This window comes from Cupressus sempervirens, chromosome 3 (assembly GCF_028749045.1).
Source record: "Cupressus sempervirens isolate cs-2001-9-10 chromosome 3, ASM2874904v1, whole genome shotgun sequence".
NCBI lineage: Eukaryota > Viridiplantae > Streptophyta > Pinopsida > Cupressales > Cupressaceae > Cupressus > Cupressus sempervirens.
In genome coordinates this window covers 125242503-125259004 of record NC_143120.1, presented here as the reverse complement: position 1 = coordinate 125259004, position 16502 = coordinate 125242503, and the positions used below count along the sequence as shown (strand labels likewise).

Here is a 16502-nt window from a genome sequence, read left to right as displayed (position 1 = left end):
GGGTTTAATTTGGTTGGAGTGCATAGTTTGGACTTCTCCACATTAGCAATGATGTATTTGTATCAATTATTGCTGTGATTTGCAGCTTTCCTCAAGCAGCAGCTGCAGCCCAGGCAGGCTCATCTGTGATACAAATGTTTATTGGTCGAGTCCGGGTAGAACTGTACTACTTTACCTGAATGTTGATCTATCTTATGAATTATTTTGAAATTTAATGGCTTTTTAACCTTAGATTTCTTTCCTTTACAGGAATGGGCTCGTAATCACTCCGGTGATCAGGAGATAGAAAAGGTGCTTTCAAGGGGAGAAGATCCTGGGATAGCTTTGGTAAGGTTCACTAAGGAAGTGATTTTTGTACGATAGCTATTTCGGTTCTCATTGTTGAATCTTACCCGTACAATTATGCCCAGAAAAATGTTAGAAACTTGTCTCAAATCTGAGAAATAGCTTTTTTCTCGTCTCATGGACTTATTGATAAATGCAATAGGCCAATTTTCATAATACCTCTACTGAGAAAATTATCAATAATGAACCTATGGGTGATGAGAAATAAAATAAAGAAGCTATGAAGAATAATTCCTACTAGAGGAACTAATAAGCCATTAAAGATAGAATAAAGAAGCATAATAAATGTCCTACAGTCTACCAATCATAAACAATGAGCCTTGGGGTGTTTGAAAATTTAAAGGCCATGAAGAAGGTCTAAAATTACTTTGGATTGTAGCAAATAAGTATATTACTTAGACATACAGGTTCAGCTCAGAGTCAGTGATGAATAAACCCTTCAAGAGGAACTGATAAATCATTGAAGTTGGAACAAGGAAGACTAATGAATATCCTATCTATTATCAACACAGCCTAAAAAATAAAAGGCCATTATAAAATTACTCTGGAAACTATTATATAAGTCCATGATTAAAATCTCCAAGATGAACTGACAAATCATTAAAGCTAGAAAGAGGTAGCTGATGAGTTTCCTACCAAACATGCCACAAATTCAAACCCTTTGGGAGCATTTTTGTCTATGATAAGGCTGACAACCATTCGATGCCTTAACAGGGCTCCGTTTTTTTCTTCATCACACCAAATTTGACATAAATAAATAAAGTAGAATAGGAATGATCTAGATTCTAGAATATATCTGGGACAACAATCTAGAATGCTTGAAGTCAAATATGTTACGTGCAGAAAGAAGATACAAGACATCAGAAATTTTTATTAAGTCATTAGATATAAAACTTGGGCATAATCTTACTAATTTGAATATTTGTACATGATCTGTTTTTGGAAGAGATTAATGGTCGTCTATCTTCACTCCTTAATTCTATGTATGCATTTCCATATGAATAAGTATAGGAACGGATATATCAGGAACTTTTTATATGCTTCAAGTTTTAGTAAATGGAAAATGATGAACTGATACTTAAGACCAGTATTTGAATAACCATTCTCTTAGCCAAGGAATGGACATTGTAATAGACAATGTTGTTGCTAGTGTTGAAGATTGTAGCTGCGATAGAGATCTTTATCTCTGATTTTTGAAAATATGATTGTTATAACCATTATGGTCACCTTCAGTTGTGGTGAAGGAGTATCTAGCCATCATATAATTACAAGACATCATAATGGATATTTTAATGATTTATGTTCATTCATATATGTCTCGATGTCATTCTATGTAATGGAATCCAATTGAAAAGAAAAGTTGTAACAAAAATTTAATGTTGTCCACATTGTCATAGTTAAGGTCCCAATCGGTTTAGAATGTCTAAAGTTGTAAAATGACCCTTGAAAAGATAATAACCACATAAAAGGTTATTAAATGGTTATTTTGATTTGTCTTTAATGTTTATGCAAAAACATGACATCACATTTGTCAGAAATCTCAAAAGTTGTCAAGAAGGTGAAGAGTTGCAAAAACTGCGATATTGTAAAATTGCATTAAAGTTGTAAAAGGAAGTCCAAAGGTCATGGGTGGTATTTGTAAGGTATAAACTGACCAAGAAACTATAAAATGCATTGTAAGGTCGAACCAAGTAAGAAAAGGAAGGGAAGGAAGGGAAAACAAGTGAATATTTAAGTTCTTCTAGAGCGCTTTATACTTGTTATTTTGATTGGCTTTCTAGTTCTCTTGTTGTTTTCAGGCTTTGTACATCCATGTGCAGCCTGAAAACGATGTATTATTAATATGGTAGAGTAGGGAAATTAATAACCCTTCCTTTTCTTTTGGTTTGAGTTTATTTCATGCAAATTTGAGAAAGTTATGAGTATTCTATGGATGACAGTTTTTAAAGATTTTTAAGATTACAATCATATTGAAGTAACATTTACGACTGTTTAATTGATGTTTTAAGGGATTAACTTTATATTTCTGGAAAGAGGGATGAATTATCTTTCTAATGCAATTGGTTTGGTACATTTTTGTTAAGTTTTGTAAAAGTTATAACAGTTTTAGTGAAAGCTGGTGTTTAACCCTCTTCAATGGAGTCACAAAAAATGGGTCTCGGTTTAGAGACCATAACTTTGGATAATATCGTTGGATGTTTCTGAGTTTTGGATATGTTATTGAAAACCTGATTACGCCTAATTTGGAATGTTGGATTGAAGAAATTATATTTGGTTAAAAAATTATGAATCTCTGTATGCAGGCCTATCTAGAATGGCAGAATTGAAAACTATGTTTTCAAGATTGATTTGTTATTTGATGGATGATTGTATTGGGAAATATATATTAATGCCTCTAGAATATTGAAGACAATATGTTGATGATTGGAAATCCATGACTGATTTTGGGGTTCTTGAAGGGTTATGAAGATGCTCTGCATCAAGTTGAAGAGGACATTTGTGACGATAATTGAGAAAATATTAAATATTTAGACATGTGCTATATGTCATGCATAGAGGCATGCATTTGGAATATTAAGAGTCATGTTTTGGGAAAGTGAAGAGACCTTCGGTTGTAATGTGAAGAAGCTCTTGATTTGTTATATATATTGCATCAAGGGAAAAAAATTGTACACCTGAACATTTCATTTCCAATAAAAGTGATATTTTGTTGTGTGGGTGGGTTTTTCCCTTCAAGTGGAAGGGTTTTCCTTGGATAATCTCTTGTGTCATTTTGTACATTTTTATCTCCTCTTATTGTTGTTTATCTTTTTTCTTGGGTTGAACCTCACATGGTATCAGAGCAAGGTTAGAGAACAACACATAAGGCTTCTTGTCATTGTCTTTATTGTATGTTGAGATCTTTATTGGGTGATTAATTTAGCAAAGCCTTTATCTCCTCATAAATCCCATTGTATTTTCCCTTGAATGGCAAGCTTAGCTATCTTATGGAGAAGCACAAGAATTAGTAAAGAGGAGCAAACACTAGACTTTTGGAACACCCCGGAAAGATCAAAATGGCTGATGAAGCAGGGAAAGTACACAAAAAACGTGGAGGTGCAAATGGTTTGTATTGAAGAAAGGGAGGTTTGTTTTCTTTTGGTTCATAGAAAATTACATCACCAGTGAGTAGAAGACTCACGACATCATTTGTGTTAATACTTGCCTAACTATCAAGGGTACTGAAGATGTTTTGAACAAGCCATGTGTATTCAAGCTGTCCACAAGAATGGAGACAATGTACTCGATTGCGGATAGCAGAATGGAGCAATTCCATTAGGCGATTGATTGTTCAACATTCTAGAACCAAAAAGACGTTGTAGGATGTGTTGTGCGATAAACGGTTGCAACAACCTTTGAAGTTAGAATTTTTGGCTGCTTTGTCCGTACAATCATGGCAGATAGAGGCAAATTTGGATATCAATTTTGGCACTGCGAAAGAGGCAATGGCGATTGTGGGTAAGGTAATCGTTACCATGCTAGATCACCTCGTTAAGAAGGGAAAAATCGAGTCACATGAACCAAATTATTTCTAACAATGATTTCATCATTTATCTTTGTTTGTTATTTGTCTTGCCATCATTAGGCATATTATCATTCCTAATTGCCTATTTTTAATCCTTGTTGTTTTGGCGATGCCTAGTCTTGCTAATATCTCCTCGTACCACTTCATTTTCTTCCTTGAACAAATTGCTTCATATTGACTTATGAGGTGTGGCAAGTCCTTGCGAGTTCAAAATGCTTGAAGAGGGGTGACTTATGTGCAAAAACAAGACGGTTGGAATATCCTCATCATTTCATAAGGATCTTTGTGAGTATCTCTTCGCGATTATCTCTAGGTTGATATATTTTCTTTTGATATCCCCAACGGATGTGTATAGTAAGTATGGGATTACTTAGTTGAACATTATACATTATAATCATGACATAACACCATTATGTCTATGTTTTGGCCCTTTAAGTTTTAGGCTCATTGGTTTCCTTTATTGGTTCTTGCATTATTAGCATAAATTTAATGTATTTGTGAATGTTTCGTCTTTGCTGGATTCTTTTCTGTGCCATTTTTATGTGATCTGGTTGCTTCCTTGTCACCTTGCGTTGTTGACTCAGCTCAATGATTTTCTAATAAAAGATAACGAGACTCTTTTGGAGGCGATCATTCATTTTCATGGTTGTGTATTTCTTGCAACTTTCAATATGCATAAATTGACTTCATCATGCTTTACAAAGGCTAGATTATTCTATAGACAATCAACTTAGGAGTTGCAAACAATATTCTTGGCAACAGTTAGTTAGTCGATTGGTGTTGGCTCTTAAAGAGTCTCTATAATTCCGTGAAGCTTGTATATTGCCAGTTGATTGATTTTTGTCAACTCTTCACATTTCTAGTGCATTCATATTGTATGTTATTCTTACTGTTCATGAATGTAGTATCTCCATTAGTTTATCATTTATTTCTACAAGCTTTGACATAGCATTATCGGCTATTATATCTCTTAGCCACAACCTCTTGTTTCAAGTGGATTTGACATATAAGCTTTGAATGCAAACTGAAGAGTGTGAGGTTCATAGATGGAAGGTTGAAATATTGGGCACTGGCAAAGTATCCTACAATTTTTTTTTGATCATCAAAATCTGAAAAGGCAATGATGAGATAAGTTTTCTCTTAATTGGTTGTTGTTATATCATTGAAAATAATGTATGCCTTTTTAGCATAGATCTATATATTTCTTTATGAGAGGTTGATTTTTTCTTGGTTGTAGGGTGCAACAAGATACAATGAGATGAGGATGTTTCCTTGATGATACATATTCAAAGGGAGATGCTCAACTCCAAAGGGAGGTTAGGTCATCTATCTTTATTGTGGTGATCAAAGTTATCCCTGTTGAGAGGGAGTCTTTGTTGAGACAGAATCTCAGTCATTATACATCAACTATCTTATTGTGGTGATTTTCTCGTTGATTATGAGTTTGTTTTTCATGCGAATTAATAAAGTTTAAGGACAACTTGAAAACACTTTCAGTTATGAGGGAAATCATAGTGAACATCATTTAGAGAGAGTCCATGATGTATCATGTTGAGAGATTCCGTGATGGGAGTTGGATCACATGTTGAGAGTCCATGACAACATCATGTTGAGAGAGTTAGTGATGTAAGTTGGATGTGAGCCTTGTAGCTTTGTCACATTGAGAGATTCCATGACAACATTATGTTGAGAGAGTTCGTGATATACCTTGTAGGTTTGTCATGTTGAGAGGTTCCATGATAGCGTCATGTTGAGATAGCTCGTGATGAAAGCTAGTTGTGATTCTTCCAGTCTTTTCATGTTGAGCGATCCCATCAATTATGTTGTGCTGACATAACATGTTTTTTAAGAATATATGTGATTTGAATTTATCATTGACAATTTTGGTAACATCTATGTGTGATTGCTATGCTAAAGATCTCTCTCTTGCTAAGGAGTGTTGAAGATTGTAGTTGTGATAGAGATCTTTATCCTTGATTTTTAGAAATATGATCTTTATAATCATTATGGTCACCTTCAGCTGAAGAGGAGATTCATGATTTTGATTGAGAGACCATCTTCCCAACCCTAATTTTCAAAAGGAATGATCCAAATTGATTAAACATAAGAAAGTGTTCAATGCAAAAATGGATCAAGTAATGAAAAATAGGGGGAAGAGGGGGTTATGTGTGATCTTTCTATTATGGGAGAGTATGTGCCAAAAACCTAAAATAGATAAAAGAGAAATACTCACTTTGAATCTAGAAAATGCTATTTTCTAATGTTAGTATTTAGTTTCTGGAAAATCTGCAATGTGTTCCAGACTGGAAATGTCAAGATGGAGAACACCCAAAAATATTTTGTCTTTTTGAAAGGAGGTCGATCTTGATCTTGTTGGCGGGGCACAATCTTACCTCGGGGCACAATTGTACCTTGAAAAGTTGACCTTGACTTGCATTGCTCCGACGAAATTTCTGTTCGCGGATCTCGCAAGTTTGACAAAAAGGGTAACCGAATCTGCTATCCGATTCGCTGTTCCACACCTGTAGCTGCAAGAAAAATGGTTTTGTTGTTTGGATGAGGGGTTTGCCTTAGTCAAACCCCAGTTTGGAATCAAACTTAATAATAGAATTGAAATAGAGAATGCTAGTAAGTAGTAGAAGTAAATCTAACAATGAAGCTATGATACTCAATAGATATGCAATTGTATTTGAAATGTAATCAAGTATATTGATATGAAAGCTTGAACATAACATTTACAAATATAAATCAAAACCTCCATGATTATATGCTTAGAATCCACCTTGAAAGAAGTATGAATAGATCTTGAAGATGAACAAAGGATCTTGAAGGAAAATCACACCATCATGATGGCTAGGTCTAGGGTTTCAAATGATGAATCTTGAATGCTTGAACCAAATGCCTTCAAAGGCTTGAATGTTTAATCCTTGATCTTCAATGGAGAACTTGAATGCTTGAATGATAGAATGCTTGCTTGATCTTGAAAAGTAGGTAGTTGCTCATAGATAGTGGATGCACTCATGAAATATATGGATAGATTGTGTATAAACATATAGATCAATTATGCGTAGCTTGTAGATGTCAAAATGAGGAAAGAAAGCTTCCTTATATAGGGATCTAGGGCACTAGCTCCTAGAGAAGGCTGACATAGGAGCATTAAGTCCCATTTAACCTTAACCCTTAGGAATAGACCTAGATTAAATGTAATTTAAGAGTACCATTTCGAAACCCGAAACAGTTGACCCAAAAGTGGGAAAATAAACTTTTCGAAGCCCAAGATCTCAAAACTCCCAAAAATTGAAAATGGGACCTGGGGTCAGGGACGAGGTCAACCTTGCCCTAGGTCAAGGTCAAGGTCGTCCTTGGCCTAGGTCAGGGTCAAGGTTGACCTTGACCCAGAGGCCAAAGTCCTTAGTTTCACAGAGTAGTTTGTTAGAAATAGGCTAGAGAGAGAGAGAGAGAGAGAGAGAGAGAGAGAGAGAGAGAAGCAGGTTAGGGGGGAAAACTGCCAGATCCATGCAAAAACCCATTCAATGCGGTTGACATGACCCCAAACCACTTACTCGAAGGGCTAGACGCTCTCAATATGGAAGTGCTTCTATTTTAAGACGATACATTAAGCCCCCACTTTAGCAAGAGTATGGACTTGATGCAAACTCTTGGTAAAGGAAGAGAAGAAAGAAGAGATCCAAGTGGATTCATAACGAGATAAAATAACACTTAGCTAAGGACATAAGCCCCTAGGCTAAGGATTCTAACTCAACATACACGCACGAGACTGCAAAAGGAAAACCAAAACAACATAAAAGGGTTAGTACAAACAAACCCAAATCAACTAGCACATGAAACCATGCTAAGAAATTTTTCTCCCACGAATATTATATTTGGAAAGCTATCATAAGAACATAAGTGATTACATAAGAAAGACAAGAGCAACACTATAAATAACATAGCTTCATGATCTAGTCCTACTAGCATGAAAGTGAAAAAGAAAGAAAGGAAAAAGTGATTACCTCGCCCAGTAAGATGCCCACCTTACCATGAATCACCAAAAGAGAGGGAGAGCCAAACAGGGGGCCAAACCTGATAGTTCACCCATAAACTGTTCTTGTAGTGGTAAATGTGTCTTCTGACGGCTTCTGGAATATTCATAGATCCACCTTCTTGTATCACTATGAATATGAAGTGCGTGTCTTCTCAGGGTTTAGCAACTTATGTGCGTTACCTTCGATAGATTTAGCATATTGAAAATTTGAAAGGGTGCATATCTCTTTAGGATTTAGCAACTTATATGTGTTACCCTCAGAGGATTTAGCAATGTGTCTCTCTTCAGGATTTAGCAACTTATGTGTGTTGCCTTCTGAGGATTTAGTATATATAAAAAAAATTGGAAAATGTGTCTCTTCAGGATTTAGCAACTTATGCGCTTTACCTTCCAAGATTTAGCATATAAAATAAAAACTATAGTACAAGGGAGACCCTATATATGCCCCCCTCCTCATCGTGGCTATCAACTAGACATGATAAGGAAGAAGAAGAGGATACCTACTTCATAACATAAAGAGATATCCTGTTAACAACAATGTATACCATATTCTTAACGAAGGGTATGGAACCCTATAACTAAGAGTATAGATAATGATGAAAAGGATATGTCACTTATGGGAAAAGGATCCTCAAAGAAAGAGATCTTATCAACAAGATCCCCACCATAGAAGAGTGCTATTAGATAAAATATCAGCTTTCAAAGATAAACCAAGTTGGAACAAAGATTCAACCATCAAACCCCCTCGAAGGAAGAGGGAAAGAAATCTTTGGAATGAGGAAAACAACTCTAAGACCAAACCAAGGGTAAGAGTTTATAAAGAACATAATTTGCAACATAAAGAAGAGGTGATGACCTAGGACAACAACCTCTTATAAAAAGATTATCCATAGTCAAAACATTTTTCAATATGAAGAAATAATATTGCAATATAAATAAGTACCACTAAGCTAAGGAAAGTAGTTCCCTAGAAAAAGAGAAAGAAGGAAGAACCTTGCCCCCCAGGGAGGAAGGCAAGGGATACCTTTGCAAAACAAATATCATAGAAAAGATATCATGAATAAAGCATAATAGAAAATAGGAAGAAAGAATACCAGTTAAGCCAAATAAAAGGCCTAATGGATCCTAGGAGACTGGATGAAAATACACCTCTTGCCCTCTAGTCCAGAGAGAATAGGAGAAAAGATATATATTACATCAACAAGAGGGGAATCCCCTCTATCAAAATTATGAAGAAATTGTAGAACTGCACGAGAATGTGATATAATTCCTGAAGCAACTTGTTCACGAACATACAATTAAAAATGTCTACAATCAGCAAGTAAATGTGTATTATGATAATGAAAAGGACATTTGTACTTGGATAAGGCGTCTTTCGGTATAGGTTTAAAGATTTCTTTTTTGGAATTCATTAGTTCAACATACATTTGTTTAGCCACCTCTTGACGAATATCAGAGTTATCTAAAGTAGGTGTAGGAAGAAGTTTATGAAGAGGAGGACGATGATTAACATCACCTTCCTTAATTTGAGAGTTTGAACAACCAACACCATGCGAATCCGGTTTAGAGGGTATATGAACGGGATACTTAATACCATGCTCATTAACTCCAAGCCCTAAACCGTTATAACCTTATTTAGTGATCATCGTATATCCTGCAGTGTACATATCATGTAAATCTTCTACAAAAGATGATTGTTTATCATGCTTATGAGAAAATGTTATATAAGATGGAATAATAGGTTTTGAAGAAGTGTCTTTACTCTTTCCCTTAATGTCATCATGTATCAAAGGAGAAGGTAAACCAAAGAAGTCATGCACATCTGTATCTTGAACTATAGCTTGAAACTCCTCAAAAATATGAGAAGAACTAGGGACAGGAGATGGAGAATTAGGCATTGGATTAGGAATAATAGGATTCAAATTAGGAAGATTAGGAGATGGTGTAACATCTACCAAATCCTTCATATAATCCAAAAGAATAATAAGTCTACCACACGGATCTTTAATGAAAGTTTTAAATGTAGTAAGACTAGTATCAGTTAAATTCACAAAGGCACAAGCAAGAATAAAATGAAAGATCATGAACATAATAAAGTGAATGATACTCTCATAAACATCATAATTATGGTAAAGAGATGCTAAAAGAAGGGTAATAAGAAACATAACCACACACCAAAGCATCTTCATAATATTCATGGTAAACGAAATGCAAGAAATGTTTTGTAATTTGAAAGAGATTTTGCAATTTTTTTTGTATTTTTGAAATATATAATTGAGAGAAATCTAATTAACATGCAAGATCTAACACAAAAAAGAAAGAGTTGTCTATCGTGGGTTCACCAAAATGATGAATAGAAAAGGTGAACACACACGATAAATGAAGAGAAATCTAACACCATAAAACAGAATAGGGCATCTAATTCCGCAAAAGAAAAGAGGGTAAGCGTGTCGGGTTCACCAAAATGAATAGTGAAGGTGAACACACAAGATAATATGAAAGGAAATCTAACACCATAAAAGACAATAGGGCATCTAATTCCAAAAAAGAAAAGAGGTTAAGCATGCCAGGTTCATCAAAATGAATAGAAATAAAATGGAAACCCTCTTCCCAACCCTAATTTTCAAAAGGAATGATCCAAATTGATTAAACATAAGAAAGTGTTCAATGCATAAATGGATCAAGTGATGAAAAATAGGGGGAAAGAGGGGGGTTATGTGTGGTCTTTTTATTATGGGAGAGTATGTGCCAAAAACCTAAAATAGATAAAAGACAAATACCTAAGTTGCCGGTTTAGGTTCGATTTCAAGTTCGAAGTTCGAGAACCTTTTCGCAAGTTCAACACAATTTTGGAAAGGGGTTTGTGTTCATTAGTACAAAAACATGTATATATATATATATATATATATATATATATATATATATATATATATATATATAAAGCATGAGTAAAAAATTATAATGTAGCATAGTAGCATAAACACATTTAAACAACTAAAAATTTAAAACACCATAAACAGTTAAACTTAAACTTGTAATCATAGTGATCATACCATCATATAGTAACATAGTTAAATCAATTTCAACATCAAAGATTCAAAACATTTAAAATATCAAGTATCATTGTTTCATGTTCATTGTTTAACTAATGGAATGAAAATCTATTAATACTCTTTCTCTCTTCAATCGTCATCTTCTTTTTCATATTCATCTTCTTCTTCCTTGTCATTACTTGCACTAAGGCCAATGGGATTAACAGCAGAATCAACAATGGTATTGACATCAAAGTCATAAAAAACATCAACTATAAGCCGAGCAGTGGAAGCATCCAAGTGCACAATCTCTGCACGTACATCCCACTTCTTTGTCTCTCCTTTGTATTCTTGACTCTTGTGCGAAAGAAGGCGCAAGTTGTTATGCACAAATACCATGTTCTTTGCTTTTTTTGATTGCAACCTATTGTGCTTCATCGAGTGGATGAAAGAACAGGTGCTCCAATTTCTTTCTGATGCAGAAGAACTAGCCAACTATAAAGACAACATAGGTAAGCAATTAAAAAAGAATTAGTTCAAAATTTAAAATCACTTTCTAGTCATGGTTCTTTTGAAGATAAAGTGAGCTAATTTCTTTAAAATAAAACTTACTTGTGATATAACTTTGATTGCAAGGGGTTGCAATGTTTGGAATTTTTGGCCATGGAGGTACCACCAACCATGAGCATCCTTTTTGAACCGATGACAAAGAGCATCATTACTTAGGCCTCTAGCATTGACAAACTCTGTGAACTCATCCATGATTACATCTCTCATATCATCCTAAGGAAATATTTTTCTAAATGCTGCCTGGTACCCATCAGACACTTCCATATCTCTATATGGGGGCAACCTTCTTGGTAGATTACAATATTGTGAGCTATAGTATTTGGGGGTCAAGGCATAGGCAAACAAATGTAATGGAGTGGTCATTTTGTTCCATCTTTCATTAATAAATTTTTGCACTTGTTTGAAAAAGGTCTCTTGCGGATTTTGCTCCTTCTCATTTATAACTTGTTTGATCTTCTCAATCATTGAGTCTATGCCATCATAGATCTCTCCAAGGCAAGACCTATTCATGTCAGTATACCTAAGCATGCTCATAATGGGCTCGGTGATCTTAAGGAGATATTCCACACGTTCCCACCATGACTCAGCCAATAGCCTATCTTTTATTTTGTTTTCCCTTTCAATGTTCTTTTGCTTCCATACACCCCAATTGTGGCTGATGACCATACTTTGAAGTGCATCTTTCACTTGCACAAGTTGTCTTAAGACAATTATATGTGATGCAAAAAAGGTCTCAGCAACCTGTGACACAAATTAAGCAAAAAACAAGAACTATTAAATACATATTTTAGAAAAGTATACACATTGCACATGTAAAATATGAAAAATAAAAAATTGTCAAATATTAAAAATTAAATTTGCTAACTTGAGTTCAAGTTCATTTATCTTCAATAGCTCCAATTTTGAGTAGTTCTTGAAAAGAGATTGAGTCATGTGGTGGTTTGTGACATGAAAAGAGATTGAGTCATGTGGTGGTTTGTGACAAACATTTGTATGTCCTCAACCTCTTCATATAGTGTTTTGATCCACTCAATTTGGTTCCCAATCTTTTGTAGCATAAGATTGAGTGAATGGATTGCACAAGGTGTCCAAAAGATATGTTGATATCGTTATTCAACCAACAAATCTGCTGCTCTACAATTCTTTGCATTGTCCATTATGACTTGGACAACGTTTCTTGCACCCACTTGTTCAATGGCCCCAATTAGGATGTGAACAATAAATGGCCCATCTTTTACTTTGCCCTCACAATCCACTGCTTTCAGAAACATTGCCCCTTTAGGGGACACCGCAAGGACATTGATCAAGGGACGGCTTCTGGAATCCTTTCAGCCATCTGAAACAATTGTCACCCTGTCTCAACCCACGAGTCCCTTATGGGCTTCAATTGATTTTCAATCCGTTGGACCTCGTCATCCAACAAGGTGGTGCACACTTTCTCATACCCGGGGCCACAATACCCTTTTGGAGCTTCATTGGCACCCTCAACATGTCCTTCTAAAATGGAGAGTAGACAACATTAAAGGACAACCCATTTGCATACAGGCACCTTCCCACCTTAATGTCAGCAATTTCCCGACCCTTATTTTGAAAAGTAGTTTCTAGTGGCCCCTTTCTTTTGTGTACAACGGGGACAGATTTGGTGTCAGTGTCTGTTGCGGTACTAAAGAAGGGGTTGTCTTGTACTATAACATCTGGGGGGGGCTGCATTCCCTTTGCTCTTTTACTTTTATTAGCAATGTTATTGTGTTTTGCATCCTTCTCTCTCTTCTGCTGCCTCATGCTCTTCAATATATTTTAACACAATTTGATTTGGTATAGGGGCACCTTTTTTGCTAGGGCATTTCTTGACTCTTCTTCCAATGTAACCACATAAATGACCTATCACACTAATAAGAACTATTTCTTTCTACACCATGTCCCCGACATCTCCAATGGAATGCACCACCTCTTGGAAGGGGTTTTAAAATGTCTACATACTTCCATAGAGGAGAATCAGAGTTGGGTTCCATTCTTTGTTCAATGTTGCCTATTGATGAAGAGGTAGATGACATTCCTTTCTCTATGGCAAAAAATTAGATACATGTTCAAAATTTATATGCAAGAAAATGACAATTTTGGAATAATGGAAAATATTCAAAAGAACATATGAAGATTGAAAGAGAAATGGAAAAATGAGAAAAAACTAAAAAACTAGAACAAAACCAATAGCAAATGGAATAAGATCTTACCTTTTCCAGCCATTGCAAGCTTGCAAATGTGTATGAATGACGCACAAACACTTGAAGAACACCAACAAATCAATCTTCAAACTCCTCCTTGCACAACCGGATGCTTGCTCAAAAACGTATGTGCTCTCCCTTGAGACAAAATAACCTCTTTAGAAATATAAAATGACAATGAGAGGGCACAAAACCAATTAAATAGATGCCAAAATATTATAAAAAATTGTTAATTAAACACCTTTCGAGCCTTCTGTCTCTGCAGCTACGAAAATTTTGACGCAGTTCGCCTAGGTTCAATCCCAATTCGAACCAGATCGAACCAGGAGTGCAAAAATCATACCTTGGTCGAACTGGACCAGAACTCTGAACCGGTTTGAACTTACTTTGGTTCGGAGGGGGGTACCCGTGCAACTTAGACAAATACTCACCTTGAATCTGGAAAATGTTGTTTTCTGATGTTTGTATGTAGTTTCTAGAAAATTTGCAACTTGTTCCAGAGTGGAAATGTCGAGACGGAGAAATCTTAGAAATATTTTATCTTTTTGAAAGGAGGTTGAGCTTGATCCTTACCTCGGGGCACAATCTTACCTTGGGGCACAATTATACCCCGAAAAGTTGACCTTGACCTGCACTGGTCCGGTGAAATTTCTGTTCGCGGATCTCGGAAGTCCAACGAAAACTCTCCGATTCGCTGTTCCACACCTGTATCTACAAGAAAAATGGTTTTGTTGTTTGGATGAGGGGTTTGCCTCAGTCAAACCCTGGTTTGGAATCAACCTTAATAGAATTGAAATAGAGAATGCTAGCAAATAGTAGAAGTGAATCTGTCAATGAAGCTATGATACTCAATAGATATGCAATTGTATTTGAAATGTAATCGAGTATATTGATATGAAAGCTTGAACATAACATTAACTCTAGGATTGTATGCTTAGAATCCACCTTGAAAGAAGTATGAATAGATCTTGAAGGTGAACAAAGGATCTTGAAGGAAGATCACACCATCATGATGGCTAGATCTAGGGTTTCGAATGATGAATATTGAATGTTTGAACCAAATCCCTTCAAAGGCATGAATGCTTCAATCCTTGATCTTCAATGGAGAACTTGAATGCTTGAATGATAGAATGCTTGATCTTGAAAAGTAGGTAGTTGCTCATAGATAGTGGATGCGCTCATGAAATATCTGGATAGATTGTGCATAAAAATAAAGATCGATCATGCATAGATTGTAGATGTCAAAATGAGGGAAGAAGGCTTCCTTATATAGAGATCTAGGGCATTAACTCCTAGAGAAAGCCGACATAGGAGCATTAAATTCCATTTAACCATAACCTCTAGGAATAGACTTAGATTAAATGTAATTTAAGAGTCTACCATTCGGAAACTCGAAACAACGGACCTGGAAGGGGGAAAATAAACTTTCCGAAGCTCGAGATCTCGAAACTCCTAGAAATTGAAAATGGGACCTGGGGTCAGGGATGAGGTCGACCTTGCCCTAGGTCAAGGTCGAGGTTGACCTTGACCCAGAGGCCAAAGTCCCCAGTTTCATAGAGCAGTTTGTCAGAAATAGGCTGGATATAGAGAGAGAGAAGTAGAATAGGGGGAAAACTACCAGATCCATGCAAATACCCATTCAAGGCGCTTGACATGACCCTAGACCACTTATTTGGAGGGTTAAATGCTCTTAACATAGATGTGCTTCCATTTTAAGATGATACAAATATTAAGATGTGTCATATGTCATGTATAGAGGCATGCATTTGGAATATGAAGTGTCACTTTTTGGGAATGTGAAGAGACCCTCGGTTGTAAAGTGAATATTATCTCTATTTTTATATATATCGCATCAAGCAAAAAGAATTGTACACTTGAACATTTCATTTCCAATTAAAGTGATATTTTCTTATGTGGCTAGGTTTTTCCTACAAGTGGAAGGATTTTCCTAGGATAGTTTCTTGTGTCATTTGTACATTTTTATCTCTTCTTTTATTGCTGTTTATCTTTTTTCTAGGGTTGAACTTAATAACAACTAGGATCTGGTTTAACTTGTTAAACCCATTTGATTTTCTTTGTTCATTTTTATCCTTGCATTGATTGCTTTTGCTAGATACTTCCTTGTTATAGAGTAAGTAAACTTCTTGAACAAATATTCCAAGAAATCTATCACCAATGTCCCTATGGATTTTGTAAGGGCTTTGTATATTCGCTTCCTATTTCTTGGTGATCCATTCTTCTGCAATTTTAGGTTCAGTCTCATTGGCCATAGTAGAGGGCCCAATGGAATTTATTTTTCTTCTGGATTGGAGAAAAGGACCTTGAATTCCAACTTTGTGCAGCTGATCTCTCTTTTTGCTGAGGAAATCCCCATGCTTTTCCTTGGGGTAAACTTATTCCGTTGTTAACTCGTGGCATCATATAACACATTGCATTCCTTATCTTTAAAATCATTCTCATCATTGTTACTTGCCATGGATGTTGTAGGAGGAAAGAGGGCTCAAAACCAACACACTAAAGATTCCTACTCATAAAGGAGGTAGAGATAGATTCAAGCTATAAACTTTCAGGCTTGAAGAGTAGGAAGTGTAAAGCTGAAAATGTTGATACCACTTGCAATAGCTTTATTGAAGCTCAAACCAGGCCATTCATGACAAACTAATAGGTAACTTCCCTCTATTAGAATATAATAATGATGTATTAAAGTGCACTCTATTGGAATA

General features: G+C 35.6%; 1 protein-coding gene across 1 annotated transcript in view; it reads left to right on the top strand.

The window, feature by feature from the left end:
- LOC149565100 (Aldolase superfamily protein) overlaps nt 1-16502 on the top strand; it is a 57727-nt gene that overhangs the window by 4040 nt on the left and 37185 nt on the right. Inside the window, exons 9-10 of the mRNA XM_089818645.1 lie at nt 86-155; nt 250-327. Coding sequence (XP_089674771.1) covers nt 86-155; nt 250-327 — 148 coding nt within the window. The remainder of the gene's footprint in view (nt 1-85; nt 156-249; nt 328-16502) is intronic.